Genomic DNA, 14,526 nt, shown 5'->3' with positions numbered 1-14,526 from the left:
CCCACGGGGGTGGGGGCTGATGGCGGGGTGGGGAGGACAGAGGAGGAAGGAAAGGAGGCGGAGACAGCCTCTGCCTGCCCCCAGATCCTGCCTGGCATTTGAGTTCCCGTCCCGCCTGCTGCTGTCTCTCCATGGCTTTGGGCATCGGCCGTCAGCACATGCCCAACACGGTCACTGGTTTCTTGACTCTCTGTCGTTCTGGGGGCTGGCTGACTTCTGGTCTCCAGGGAGGACTCCTCGGGAGGGCGAGTTCTCTGTGGGTAAGGGGCATGGTCAGCTCTGGGCCAGGAGACCAAGGAGCTGGGGGAGCGTGATGAGGGAGGTCCTTCTGCCGGCTCTTGTTGCCTCATCCGCCTGCCTCATTTCCACACTTCCCCACGGATTCTCAGCTCTGAGCAGGACTTCCCTATTGTAGGGGCAGCTGTCTGTCACATGGGCCATGGACACCGTGGTGGACAGGGGGCCCAGCCCAGATGGCAGATTTGGGGGGGGGGTGGCTAGTACATAGGGCCTTGCCTGCTGGGGAGGGAGGGAGTCTGAGGACACCCTAGGTGTCCAGAAGAGGGTGGGAAGAAAATGGAGACAGCGGGGAGACCAGTGAAGAGGGGGTGAAGGGAGGGGCAAAGCCAGCGCTTGTTAGGGTCAGGCGCGCAGACCAGGGGAGAAGATCCCTCCTGGGAGAGTGCAGAGCCCTGATTCTGTTTGGCAATACACGGGAATGGCTTTTACAGAAAGATGGAAGGAAGCTCCTGGAGATTCTGACTTAATTGGCCTGCGCCTGGGGGTTTCTTAAACACTCCGAGGGGGATTCTAATGTGCCCACGGGTCACCCTGAGACCCCATTAAAGTGCAGGTTCTGCCCCAGGTCTGTGGTGGAGCCTCAGATTCCTAGACAACCCTAGGTGATGTCCCAGAGTAGCGAGGGTGTAGGAGGACGCGGGAGGTTTGTCTTGAGGGGGCTGCATCCCCAGCTGGAGCCGTTCAGTGGCCGCCCTGCCGTGGAGGCCACCGGCCGCATGGTCGGAAATGACTCCGTTCGCGCCTAAGATGCACAGCTTGAGGATTCTGGAGCCTCTGTGCCCGCCCATCCTCACCACTGCACGGGCAGACATGCACCCTAGGTCACATTCCCAGAATGTGGGTCCCCTCAGGAGTCCTGGGGGATCAGGGGTGATGAGATGTGGGTCCTCCCTGGGTCTCCGGGTGACCGACACTCCCAGTGTTTGGTGAGAGAGGGAAACGAATGAAAGAAAAAGCGATTATTGGCCAGAAACACACAGTAGGTGCCCAATCCAGGGCAAAGCCAAAGCACTGGGCACTGGTGACAATCTGGTGACTCCCCAGGCTCCAGGGCCAGCCACTCCGTGGGGACTCGGGATTTTGCAGTTGGGAGGGCTCCACCCTGGAGAGCCCTATTTTCCCACAGCCCCGCTTATGGGCATTCCCCCAACTACCCTTGGTGTTTGGAGCCTTTCCAGTGGCCGTAGGCTGGTCTGCACAGCGAAGCCATGAACTTGGACAGGCGGGTCCACAAATGGAGCTGCGGGGACCAACCCCCGAAGTGAACACGCGGGCCTCAGTCCGCCTTGGGGAGTTGTGGGGGTGGGGAGGTGTCTGCTGGGACCAGCGTCTGGAACCCTGGTTTAGGGAAGCGTACCGGTTCCGAGCACACGGCGGGGGGGGGGGGGGGGGGGGGGGCAGGGACAGGGGCGGAGTGGGCACGTTCAGCCGTGCACCTGGCTGCCCTGGTCGGAGGTGGGGGTGGAGTAGGGGATGGACACGGCGGTGGAGGCCAGGCTGAGCCGTGCACGTGGTCCCAGTGCACGCAGTGGAAGAGGACTGAGCACGTGGGCGGCCCATCCTGGGGCCACGGGGCGCTCGGAGGAGCCAGGGGCCCGGGATGGGGGTGCTCGGATCCGTGTCAGAGGCAGGGCTCCAGGACGAGTGCCCAGGAGCCTCCATTTCCCCTCTCAGTCTGGTGACGGAGCATGGTCGACAACTGCCGGGCGGTGGGCGGGTACCTGGCCGGCCTCACGGCTGACGTAAGCCGCCTGCAGAGGCTCAGTGTTTCCACGTGACCCGCAGTCTCTTACCAACCTGTCCCCGCGGCGGGGGCAGCCAGGCCAAGTGGACGCCTGCAGGGACGTGCTTGCTGTCTTTCCCTGTCCCTTCAGATGGACACTCCTGGGCGCCCTCTGCTGGGCAGAGCCGGGGCCCCACGAGGACTCAGCTGTCAGGCATTTTGTGGTTGGGGGAGGGGGGACCATCTGTGGAATCAGTTTGGCCGCATGGGCTTGGTGGGCAGAGGGACGTGAATCACTCAGAAACATTTCCCAAGTGTCCCCCCTCACCTGGTCCCTCTGAATCTTCACAAGGATTCCAGGGAGTGAGCAAGCATCGTGACACCCATCTTAAGGACTAACAAACTAAGAGGTGGGGAGGTTGAATCTTCTCCAGGATCAGAGTCCTGGTTCCGAGGCTCATGGCAGAGAAGAGGAGAGCTCCGAGGGGGCCTGGAGCCCCAGGGTCCCCCGATGGCCCACCTGGCCCCACAGCTGGCGCTCGGCGATACCTGCCTCAGCCTGGGCCTGGAGGTGCTGGTGGACAGACACCTGGCCTAAGCCAGCTGAGTCTCAGCTACAACCCCATTAAGGGCATCACAGCCCTGAAGCCCTCCGTGAGATCTCGGGTGGCCACAAAGGCAGGCAGGTAGGTGGGCAGGCGGGCCCCTGGGTGCAGGTGGGCCGATCCTAAGGGCACTCAGACCACCCCCCACACCTGCCTTCAGGAGAGGATGAAGGGCCTCTCTGGAGTTTGGGGCTGTTCACCTGCAAGGAGGCTGGGGCGGTCTTGTTCACCGAAGGGCTATGCTCCCCGGAAGGAGAGGATGAGGGGGAAGAGGAGGGTGGTGAGGGAGGGCATGGGGAGGTTCAAGATGGGCCTTGTGGGCTGTTAGGAGAACACGGTCTCCATCCAGAGAGCCGCGGGGAGCCACGGAAGGGTACCGGGAGGGCATCAGAAGAAACCCCCGTTTCCAGAGGTGACCAGATTGTTGGGGGGGGTTGGGGAGGGCAGGAGGGTTGTTGCTTCAGGTGCCTGAGGAAGGGAAAGGGTTGAGGCCTGGGCTAGGGGACCGTGAAGCCGGGAGGGAGGCAAGACGCAGGAGGGAAAACTAGCCTCTGAAGGGTGGCTGTCAACAACGCAGAAGGCTTTCACATCCAGGAGGCTCGGCCCGCTGGGTTTTGGTGACTACAGGGCTGGGACAGCAGTGTGGCCCCAGAGTTTGAACGCGGACCCAGGACTGACTTCCCAGGAAGGAAGGGAAAATCCTTGTGGTTGGAAGACTGAAAGGGAAGTGGTGAAGAGGGAGGAGCCAGGCCCCCTGGGGCTGGCTCTGACCCACCTTCCTCTTCAGAGCTGGCCTAGGGGGGGAGGTGAAAGCAGGGAGCCAAAGAGGAGGGTCCCCAGGACAGTGACCAAAACAAAACCTGAGCCTAGCCTGCCTGAGTGCCCAGCCCTGGGGGCCCTGTCACCTGTGAGTCTACACCAGCCTCAGGATTGGCGAGTGGCTCCAGCTGGGCCAGGCCCTGCCTCCCAGCCTGTCCTACCCCACTGATTCCTGGGACCTTTAAATAAACGTGGGATTTCCATCCCATCTGGTTTCTGGAAATGGTGGGACAAGACAGGACACTGGCAGTCCTAACTGCTGCCGGACAGGGTAGCACTGACCCGGGTCCCGGTGTTAAGGTGAGGTTGAGGGGAAGCTTGTCCCCTCCCAAGGTATGAGCATCCCAGGGCTGCCAGACTGTGCATTGGGAGGGGCAAGGGACCCAGACACGGCACAGGCTGGCTCATCGCGTCTCCTTTATTGTCCCCCCACCCTCTCCATCTTAGGCCCCGCGAAAACGACAGAACTACCCACACCCACAGTTGAGCGCCCCCCTCCCCCCGCCCGCGGCCGGATTCAGAACGGCGAGAAAACCGGACACTCCCCCTCTGCCAGCAGCGGAGACACCTTGGGTGCAAGCGGGGCCGGGTCTGGGTGGGGCAGAGGAGGGGGCGCCTGAGCCTCGGCCCCGCCCCTCGCCTCGGGGCCCCCGCCCTCCCCACCCGCGCGCTCCTCGGCCTTACCCGGCGGCGCGTCGGGGCGCGGCTGCCCGGGCGCCGGGGCCGCGGGGGCGATGGGGCGGTGGTCCTCCAGGTGCAGTGTCATGGCGGGCCGCGAGGCCGTGGAGAAGGCGCACTGCATGCACGAGTAGCGGCCGCGCGTGTGCTCCCACACGATGCGGCTCGGGGCCGCGTGCCCTGCGGGCAGGCGGGGCCCCCGTCAGTCCCGGAAGACCCTTCCACCCCCAAGGATGGCGGACGAGGACGAGTGCGGGTCAGATCTTTCCCCGCCTCCCCATCGGTTCCCGTGCACGGGCGGGTTTGGTCTGGCCGATCCACTTCCCCGGATCGCGTCCCACCCCTCCGTAACTGGGGACACTAAACTTGTATCCGAATCCCCCGCTCCTACCCCTTGGAGCCACCGCAGGGGGAAGGACTCGTGAACCGGGCGCGGGTTTTACACGGAAACGCCGGCGCAGACGAAGGCTCGGGGGCCAATAATTTTTAAGGCAAAATCTTGTATTTCGTGGGTAGCAGTTGTGGCCACCTGGGAAGGGGTGGGCAACGCTGCCTCCCAGCATCCCCTGGGCCTGGCAGGGCGCAGGACAGAAATTCCCCTCCACCCGTCCCTGCTGGTCACCTGCACGCACCTGAGGGTGCGTCGGAGCCGCCCTGGGGTCTTCGCGGGCTGCCGCCGGCACCTGAGGTAAACGGGCGGATCAAGGTCAGAAGTCTGCGCGAGCTCAGTCCACCCTTCAGGCGGCCCTGTTCCCACACTCACCTTGGCTCTTTTTCCAGACTGCGGCGCTGGAAGCGGGCGGCCCGGGCGCCGCAGCCAGGAAGGGGCGCAGGCGCGGGGGGGTTAGGCCAAAGGGCGCGGGGTTCAAGTAGGGCAGGAAGGGCCCGGTGGGGGCGGGGGCGGGGGTCGTGAAGGGCTCGAGCAGCGGGAACGGCAGGCCCGGCGCGGACGCAGCGTCTGACTCCTGGGGACGTTCGGGCGCCGGGGGCTCCTTGTCGAGGGCGGGGGGTGGCGGCGGGGCTGGGCTCTGCGCATGCTCGGCGCAAACATGCAGATGCTTGAAGAGCGAGCGGTGCGTGCGGAAGCGCAGGAGGCAGTTCTCACACCTGGGGGCAGGCACAAGGCTGGGCTGGGTCTCCTGGGGGACAAGGGTAGGGCCTATCCGATACTACCTGGGGGGCCGCCGCGCGAGGTCGGGAAGTAAGGAAGGGAGCATAAAGCCCAAATCACATATCCCCCACTTGCGGGGGAGAAGCTTGCTCTAAGGGCCCCCCAGTGTGGCCGCGACCCTTCCAGACCCCTCCGAGTCCTTGCCCTGGGAAAACGAGATAGGAGGTCTCAATTTTGACTTAGGTGGCCGGTTTTCCTCCAGGCAGGGAAGGAGGGACTGGGCGGAGACACGGCACGTATGCTCCGCCCCTTTCCGAGCTCGGGCCTCCGCGTCTCTGGGACTCGCTCCAGCAACCAGTCCCTTCAGGGCAGGTAAGGGCAGGCCTTGCTCGAGGCTGCGCCCGCTGCGCCCACTGCCGGGACCAACCCCCTTGACTAGAAAGGGACAAAGGCTGGACCCCAGCTGGTGGCAATCAAACCAGGGGTGGGAGAAGCTGCCTGGGGCCTGGTCACGGAGCACAGGTGGAAGTCGAGATGCTCAGGGTCTCACTTGAAGTAGCGATTGGGTTTGTAGTGCAGCTTGCCATGTGCCACCAGTTCCTGCATGGTGGGGAAGGTCTCGGTGCAGCTCAGGGCGGAACAGCGGAAGAGCTTGCCTGGCGGGGCACGGATGAAGGACACAGGAGTGGAGACCGGTGGCCAAGGCTGGCCTGGAGGCTCTGCCTGCCTCCCACCCCAGCTGCCTCCCCACCACCTGCTCTGGCCCTACCTTCCAGGGACTGTGTGGGTGGGCAGTGGGTACGCAGATGCTGTGCCAGGTCTCGAACACTGGGGAAACTGAGGCAGCATCCAGGGCTGGAGCAGGGTATCTGCTTCCCTGAAGGATGCACAGAAATGGAGGGGGTGTCACTCACCCTTCCCCCATCCACGCTGTCTGGAGTTCTGCCCCAGAGAGGCTGGAATGACAATGACGCTACTGGTTTCCTATCAAGGCCTTTACCCTCTGCTTCCCCCACCAGACTGAGCTACCGGAGGGCAGGGGCTGAGCTGGCGTGGCTCATCACTGTAGCCACAGCCTGGCGCGCACTTGGTGCTCAATGGTGATTCCCTCTAGATGAGCCCCAAGTCTGGAGATACTCTGTACTCCTCTCCATTATTCCAAGGCCTGTAACCCTCCCCGCCCCCCGCAGAAGGTTCCATCACAGATCACCTGGTTGTTGGCGTCGTCTGGGAGGCCTCAGGTCCTCGCTGGTCCCCGAGACTGTGCTGGTTGGGCCAAGGCCAGATCCAGGGGCAGGCTGGCCACTGTCTGGGGCTGAAGGAGCACCCTGCTGGGACCCTCCAGGCCCTCCGCGGTCCCACACTGGGGGTGTGGCTGCCCGGTCAGGGCCTGGGTCCTCCCCCATGGAAGAGGGGGGGGCTGCGGCAGCCGCGACTGGGGACAACACCTCCTTGTCAGTCTCACTGAAGCTGGACTCTGCAGTGGCCGGCATGTCCGGGCTGGGCCCCGAGGGTTCCTCCTCCTAGTGGAAGGAAAAAGCAGGGAGAACCCCTCTGGGCCCACGTCGGCCTGGATCAGCCAGGGTCACCCCTCCCGCCCCGCCAAGACGGCTGGACATTTGTGAAGTAGCGAATGCCCTGGAGGCATCACCTGGATGGTCAGCCCCCATCCTAGGGAATCATCATCAAGGGAGGGCAGGAGGGAAAGAGTGGATTGAGCCTTCTGCGTTCCACCCTCTGAGAGGGAACTGGAAGGTGACCCAATCGCAGAAAGGGGTATGTCAACAATTACTCATGTGAAAGAAGTCCCTCGACCCAAACTAGGGCCGGTGGGATGTCCCTTACACAGCAGAGGCGTGGCCTACAGGGAGCGGGCGGGACGAAGATTACACAGACGGGGCTCTGAATAGGGCGCCGCTAGGAACATGCTGGAGGAGCCAGGAGTGGTCCAGTGGATCGTGTGAGGACGGAAATATACACCCTCCCGGCTCCAGCTGTGCAGTCGAACCTGGGGGTGCTAAGACCCGGATGTAAAAGGACCAGGGGCGGAGCCCAACCGCTGTAGGCGTGGCCCAGTCGAAGCCAGGCCAGGAAGCAGGGGTGGGGTGCTTCCCCAAGTGACAGCCAGCGGCGGGAGAGTGCCCGGATGTGGGGGCGGGGTCGGCCGGACGGTGCGCATGCGACAGGGCCGCGCCCCGCCAGTACCCGCTCGTTCGTCGCGCCCGAACCCCCGGCGCCGCGCTCACCATCCTCGACCCGGCTCAGCCTCTTGTTCCTGCGACTCCGGCGGCTCCGGCTGAGGCTGTGGCGACTCCCTGGACGGCCGCGGGCTCGCGCTCACGTCGGCGCCATTTTCCGCCTGCCAGCTCTCGCGAGAGCGGGGCAGGCCCTGCGCAAGACGCCCCCCCGAGGGGGCGGAGCCTGGGATCTGGGTGCTCCTGGAGAGCCGTATAGGCGGCGCTCGCTAGGGGTTTGCAAGCCCGGGCCTATCAAAGAGTTCCCCTTTAAAAGTCTGTGCCCAGGGATCCTGGCTTAAAATCCTTCGGAACCTCTGTTCTCCTTTGCAAAATGGGTATCTTTATCCCCTCCCTTCCCGTCACCAGCTCTCGAAAGGGGGCACACAGCCGTTCTTCTGTTTGAAGAGGTCGTGATGATTGGGCTGCCTCTTTAGAGGGAAATTGCCAGTGATCGTCAAAATTGTCAATGAACTTATTTCTGAAGTTGAAATGGGCCCCTTGTGATAGCCAAGGGCAAGAAACCTGACCTCAGGACAGGTGTAGTTTAAGGATGGAGAGCCCTGGGTGGAATGAGTCACCTATCCATCCTACATTCCTTGAGCGCCAACTGTGTGCTAGGCATTGGGTACCGGAGAACAAACATCCTTGCCCTCAGGGCAAGGGACTGTGCCTCAGGGGCCTGCTCACATTTTAAAATAGGGAGACAGACAATGAATCAACAAATACAAAAAACCATCTTAGATTATATTAAGTGCTACAAAGAAAAAAAACACACACACACACATGGAAGAGAAACCTCTCTGGGAGTTGACTTTTGAGCTGTTATCTGATGGTCAGGAAGGAGTGAACAAATGGAAGGTCAGGGGACTCTGGGAAGTGGATAGTGGGTGCAAATGTCCTGAGGTGGAGAAAGACAAGCTTGTCTTTTTCAAGGATTAGTGAGGAGATCGGCTTACTGCTGAAACAGAGTGGAAGCAGGGTATGGAGGTCAGAAAGTAAACTTGGTGCAGGGAAGGTCGGTCACACAGCGCCTTGTGAACCATGGAGAGAGAGCGAGGAGTGTGGTTTCTGTTCTCACCATTGATGAATTTTTAGCAGGGGGAGGTCCACCATTTGATTCCTGGGTGTTTGGAGGGTGGGCAATTGGGGGGATGGTAAAGTGGATCTTTGATCTCAGATCTCTATAATACATTGTGTAATATTCAAGAGGTGTCTCTTGAGTTCTGGGCAAGTATAGACTTTATGTGCAGTGTATTTTCATCTGTGTACATAAGATGTACCTATGTGCCTTTATATGCAGAGATACTATTGGAAGGAGACATTAAAAAACTGGGGAGGGGAACAGATTTTCAAGTGAGGGTGAGACAGACTTTTCACACGTGCTGTTTGAATTTAAAAAAAATGTTTTTTTATTTGTCATTAATACAGTTAAAAACTCATTAAAAAAAAAAACCCCAACAGATAATTTGGGGCACCTGGGTGGCTCAGTTGGTTAAGCATCCAACTTTTGATTTTGGCTCAGGTCATGATCTCGTGGTTCGCGAGATCAAGACCCGTGTCGGGCTCTACACTGGGTATGGAGCCTGCTTGGGATTCTCTCTCTCTCCCTCTCTCTCTCTCTGCCCTTCCCCTGGTTGCTCTCTCTGTCTCTCTCTCTCCCTCTCTCAAAATAAATAAACTTAACACAAAACCCAAACAGATCATTTGGTGCTGGGTGGAGGTGTCTTTGTGTGTGGAGGGGGGTTGGTGCAATCTGGGGAAGGGTGGGGTGAGGCCTCAGAAGGACAGGCCACCCAAGGAAGGGAGAGGAGGGGCCAGGCTTAAGAAATTCTAGAAGTCAACAGGATGTGGGGCTGTGGAGTGGGCAGGGCCAAGGTGATTCTGAGGTTTGCAGTCTGAAGATGCTGTAACCTAGATGTGAGGCCCAGAATGCGCTACTTCCTGCAAATGGGTGACTGCCATGGCAATGGGGCCCCAGGGCTGTACCCCAAAATATCAAGGGGCAGGCAACCTGCATGGTGAGTTCAGGGACAGAGAAGGGAGGCGGAAGCCCCGAGTCCTCTCCAGGAAATGCCCAGCTGATGAGGTTGGTGGCTTATGCAGTTCCTCCCCAGCCTGTCCTAGCATTTAAGTGTCATAGAGAGCTACACAGTGGTGGTTGGGCAGTGGAGGGGCAAACGCCAGAGATAGAGGAAACCAGGGACATTCAAGCGACCAGTTAAATGCTTTTGTATAATTGTTGGCTAATAAAAGAGTTGGTGAGGACCAGCTGCAACCTTGTGATTTGTTTGTTTGTTTGTTTCCAGCCCGCTCAGCTTCCCATGATAGGTACAGAAGAGAGAGGGTTCAGACCTGCAGAAGGTTCTGCTGGACAGTCTTTCACTGATACCTCATCTCCCATGGGTAGGTGTCCTCTGCCCGGACTTCTGTCACAGTGGAGATCGGTGTATGTGGTGTTTGCCATCAAGAGCTGCTCACGCCAACCCTTTTCTTCCATCTCTTGGCTCCTCCAGCAACGCCCGCTCCTTCTCTGCATTCCCCCCCCCCTGCCCCTGGCCCTTCTCTGGCCCAGTCCTGACACCAGGAGTCTGGCTCTGTCTCTCCTGGACTGGCCGCTCTTTGAGGGCTGAGCACAGAGTGGGTGTCCATCTGGAAAGTCAGGATCCTTACGCTCAGACCATGGCAGGACCCCCAGCAGTTTCCAGCTGTATCTGCAGAGAGTTCTGAAGGGCTCAGACTCCATCACTGATTTGGAAACATCTGGGGAGACCAGTAGCCAGGCTGATGCCCTAAATTCATAACAATAAGTGCAGAAAGCCAGGGCCACGGAATATCAGAACCAGTCCTGACCCCAAGTGAGTGAGAGCTAAGAGGGCACAGACATGGGGTGGGGGGCAGGGGCCGGGGGTGGCCCAGGGTGCATTGTGAGGGGTTGTGTGGGACCTGCCTCCCTCCTCAGGGTCCAGGCAGGTCCCAGATGGGTCTGGGGGCTGCAGATTCAAAGCTGACAGGACCCACCAGACCATTTTCTGCGGGAAAGCAGGGATGCACATGGCCAACAGTGGGTGAGGCAGTGAGTGAGCAAACTCCAGCTTTGGGAGAGGCCAGGTGGGGGCATACATGAGTTCAAGGCTTGGCTCCCTGGAATCTTGGGCACATGATGAAACTTCTCCCAGCCTCCATTTTTTTTCACCTGCAATTGGGGTATATTTGGGGCACCTCCCTCATGGGGTTGTGAGATGGCAGTTCTTGTTAACGCTCAGTAAATTAATCCACGCTTTCACCTGGCCAATGTTTATTGCCTCAGTGGTGAGAGAAAGAGGGGGGCGGATCTCACCTGTCAAGGTGTGCCCCCAACTGTGCTTGGCACCTGGCCCACGGGACACAACTCACGTATATGCACAAGGCAGCTGGGAGGTAGATTCTGATGTTAGCCCTGTTTGACCCAGGAAGCAATGCGTGTGACCTGGGGGAGGCCAGGGCCCTGCGGTGGCTGCAGGGGTGAGCCCCAGCCCCAAAGGTGACCCAGAGCCTGGGCCGGGCTGGACGCCACAGGACTGGACCTTCTGGCCAATGCGGCCAAGGAAAACGAGGCCCCCGCCGGCAGGGCCTGGCAGGCCGTCAGGCAGGAGGCAGAACCCGGGGCCGTCTCTCAGATCTTCTCCACGTAGTTTCCTGGGAAGAGGCCCTCCTGGCCATGCAGCCGGCCTTTCCACCAGCCGGAGGAATCTGTGGGTGCGAAGGGAGTGTGAGGCGGCACCCCGCTTGCCCGGGGGACAGCTTTCATGCTGGCTCTGCGCCTGTCTTATTCATTTCCACTGGCATGGCAGAAGGCAGACGCTGACCACAGATGGAAGGGAGGGAGGGATGGACACATGGTTTTCCTGCCACTGCCTCACACTCTGTCACATTCTAGACCATTCTCTTGTGCTCTTCCCTCATCGTCTCTTCCTACAGGCGCCTCCCCACACTCCCCATGATGGACCAGTTAATAACCCCCTTGGGGCTCCCCATTTACCCACAGGGGGTGCTGTTGAGTCCCAAGCCCCTCTGGGGGCAGCCCAGGGGACTAAGGTAGGAGGTGGCCTGGGTCATCTGGGCATGACCCAGTTTGTACTCACGAGGGGTCTCTTGAGGTAGGTTCTGCTATTAGCCCTGTGCTTGACAGGAGAGAAAAATGAGGCCCAGGGATTGGGTGTGCTGCTGTGAGGCCAGGTCCCCAGAGTGGCTTAGGAGGGAACCTCCAGACCCAAGGCCTTCGGGCGTATGCAGCCACTAGCCCGGAAGAGAATATCTCCAGATGGGTCTGGTTGCTTCTGTTCTCCTCGGGAGAAGGGGGGGGGGGTTGCAGGAGAGCAGGAATGGGGGGTTTCACACACACACCTTCCATGAGGATCTCGATGACCTCGTTCACGTTGAAGCTCAGCTCATCCACGTCTTGGCCCACGTACTGGTACAGGGCCCGGCACCGTGGGCCATGCGTCCGAGGCTGGGGCTTGGGTCGGCCCACGCCCGGCACAGGTCGCTGCCCCACACTGCGCTTCCTCTGCATGCTGTGGGCACAGGGAGCGCCCATCAGAGTCCAGACACTCCCCTGCCCCCTGTGCACATCCTGGGGCAGCCCTCTTTCCTCACCTACCCTGCCACACCCTGGTCAGGCACGTTAAGGAATTCTGTGTTGTGCTCCGAGGGGGGCCGTGCCCGGGGGCGTCTGCTGGCCCTCAGGGCTGACGACGGAGGGCCCCGGGGAGGCTGCTGGAAGCCCCCTCCAGATGGGATCTCTAGGGGCAGGTCCCCCCTTCTGGCCAAGGGGGGCACCCCATTGCGGTCCAGGCCTGCGGCAGGAGCAAGAGTGGGGGCATTTATCAGGGTGATGGTAGGAGGATTTGGGGAGGATTTGGCTCCAAGTTCCTCATCTGAGGGAGAAGGCAGCCAGCCACATGCTCGACTCAGCATGGTAAGTGCTGGCCCAGAGGGAGGCCCTTCAGGGGTTAAGATTTCCTCCATCCTGTTCTGTAGGAGGGCTTTTGTGGGTGGGTCTTGGAGGATGAATAGGAGGTCAAGCTGAGAGAGAATTTGGGAGACCAGAGGAGCAAAGAGCCCTAGCAAAGGCTTGGAGATAAGAACAAATTGGTTAAATCGGCCAAATAAGATGTAGCTTGCATGACAGGAGTCGAAGATGAGAGGAGAGAAGAGGTCGGTGGTTAGCTAGGGTTGGGTTCTGAAGGGTTTTGAATATCAAACTAAGTAAGCTTAGTCTGTATTTTGTGGAAGATGGGGAGCTATGGAGAGCTCTGGGCAGAGAACAGAGTGGCCCACTCTGCTGACAGCAGGTCTGGCTTAAGTCATGGAGCACACAAAAGACAAGGGAAGACACGTCTTCTCACCTCTGGGAGGCCCAGGGGCTGCCCGGGTGGGGGCCTGGGCTGCCCTTCGAGGTCTTCCCTGGGCCATTCCCTTCCGTGTAGGCTCTGAAAGGGGAAAGGACATGGGAATTTGAACCGTGGCCAGACCGCAGCAGGCTCTTGGCCCCGCCCACAAGTCCAGTCTACCCTGTGGCTCCGCCCCGGGCCCCGCCCCCTCAGACTCACTGGCTGTCCCATCAGCACCGACCCTGGAACCCTGGCTCTGCCCAGTAATTGGCTCCTCCCCCCAGGACTCACCTCTCATTGGCCTGGCTCTCTGGTCCCGCCCGTAGTGGGGGGGAATCGCTTCCGTGGCCCCGCCTCCTCCACATTTCTCTCCCACTCATTGGTTACCTCGCTGACCCAGCCCACTCCGTGGCTGCGACCTCCCTATCAAATATCTCCAGACTCGCCCCTCCACGGCCCTCACCTGCTCTCGACCCGGCCCCACGGCCTTGATTTGTCCCCCTCGCTGGCCCCGCCCCCACAGGTCCCGCCTCTTTGGCTCCGCCCCCCAGTTCTGCGCAGACTCACTGGAGCTTTTGGGCAGCCCGTCACCCACGCTGACAGTGAGGGACCGGCCGCTAGCCTTGAGCACAGCCACGTCGCCGGAGCCACGGGAGAAAGTGACACTGCGGGTGCCACCTCCGCCCCAGCCCTCCTTCTTCACTCGGAACTGTAGTCTGTGGGGAGAGGAGGCAGCTGCGGGGAGGCCCACTCCCCAAGCGCGGTGGGAGAGGGGGCGCCGTGCTCAGCCCAGCCTGGGGACGCGGGCGAGGAGGGGGGGGGCGTACGTGTCGCTGAAGGTGAGGGGCAGGGCCCTCCGCGCCGCCTCCTCGAAGCGCTTGCTCAGGAGGCTGACGAATTCGGTCTTGAAGACGCTCTCCAGGAAGCTGTCGGCCGCGTCTTCTTGGAGGATGAAGAAGTCGTCCTGCCGCGTGCTGGGGGCGGGGCGGGGTGGGAGGAAAGGCCGGTGAGAGGGGTAGTGATGGTGGCAGGACTGACCTGTGAGATGCGACGGGGAGGGTCGGGTGAAGGCAAGTGAGGGGTGACGCAGGCCGGGGGAAAAGGCGGGGGGCGGGGAATGGCAAGGAGCTGGGGAAGATGGTCAGAGAGAAGCGGCAGGTGAGGGGACAGGTGCTGTTGGCAAACAGGGATCGTGAGTGTGGGGGCAGGGGCAGGTGACAGGTAGGGCCTAGAGGGTCACAGGTATAGGGGTAGGTAGCATGGTCGGAGTGACAGATGGGGTAACCAGTGTGAAGGCACCTGAGGATGACAAGGGGGCAGATGAGGGTGAGTGGGGCAGGCGAGGGCCTGGCCTCACCTGAGGGAAACTCCCCGAACGGCCTGGATCTCCACCTTCTTCTTCAGGATCTCACGCACCTGGCCCTTCTCTGGTCCTTTCTTCACCTTCTCCCGCCCGATCATATACACACACTTGGGCGTCAGGATCAAGTCCCTCTTGATGGGCTGTGAGGATGCAGGACCAGAGCTGGTGGCTGGAGCCCTGGACATGGGCCGCCTGGCTCTAGGGGATCAGCCTCGGGGAGGGGGGTGGTGAAGGACAGGCCAGCTGAGGGCTTCCCTCCATGTGAAGATATAGGAGTGGTTACGTTATGTAAGAAATAGGAGGCTAAGTAAGGGTATA

General features: G+C 60.7%; 2 protein-coding genes across 10 annotated transcripts in view; both read right to left on the bottom strand.

Moving 5' to 3' along the window:
* Positions 1-151: 151 nt before the first annotated feature.
* On the bottom strand, positions 152-7,619 carry ZNF414 (zinc finger protein 414). Of its 6 annotated transcripts, none has more exons than XM_047096427.1 (8): positions 7,483-7,619; positions 6,447-6,759; positions 6,006-6,113; positions 5,787-5,892; positions 4,889-5,232; positions 4,748-4,808; positions 4,132-4,305; positions 152-254 (listed from the first exon to the last, which is right to left on the bottom strand). In XM_047096427.1, exons 1-8 carry the CDS (start codon positions 7,483-7,485, stop codon positions 152-154), a joined length of 1,212 nt encoding a protein of 403 aa, XP_046952383.1. In that variant the 5' UTR covers positions 7,486-7,619. The 6 variants fall into 6 exon arrangements, with proteins under 6 accessions (XP_046952383.1, XP_046952387.1, XP_046952382.1 ...); XM_047096431.1 differs by having other exon boundaries at positions 4,758-4,808; XM_047096426.1 differs by lacking the exon at positions 152-254 and adding an exon at positions 3,848-4,038.
* A 3,132-nt stretch (positions 7,620-10,751) lies between these two features.
* MYO1F (myosin IF) overlaps positions 10,752-14,526 on the bottom strand; it is a 34,202-nt gene continuing 30,427 nt past the window's right edge. For 2 of the 4 annotated variants that reach the window (XM_047094509.1, XM_047094507.1), the window contains exons 22-28: positions 14,203-14,348; positions 13,673-13,819; positions 13,413-13,561; positions 12,861-12,944; positions 12,113-12,308; positions 11,857-12,026; positions 10,752-11,202 (exon numbers count right to left, since the gene is read on the bottom strand). In XM_047094509.1, the coding sequence (XP_046950465.1) occupies positions 11,126-11,202; positions 11,857-12,026; positions 12,113-12,308; positions 12,861-12,944; positions 13,413-13,561; positions 13,673-13,819; positions 14,203-14,348 (969 nt within the window). In that variant the 3' untranslated portion in view covers positions 10,752-11,125. Of the gene's footprint in view, positions 11,203-11,856; positions 12,027-12,112; positions 12,309-12,860; positions 12,945-13,412; positions 13,562-13,672; positions 13,884-14,202; positions 14,349-14,526 lie in introns of those variants that run through there. The other 2 variants (XM_047094508.1, XR_006964868.1) reach the window with 2 other exon arrangements.

Source organism: Lynx rufus, unplaced genomic scaffold, assembly GCF_022079265.1.
Source record: "Lynx rufus isolate CCGP_SWC_20201006 ecotype Redwood Valley unplaced genomic scaffold, mLynRuf1.p SCAF_4, whole genome shotgun sequence".
Classification (NCBI taxonomy): Eukaryota; Metazoa; Chordata; class Mammalia; order Carnivora; family Felidae; genus Lynx; species Lynx rufus.
The sequence above is the reverse complement of the archived record's forward strand: the minus strand, read 5'-3'. Positions and strand labels throughout refer to the sequence as shown.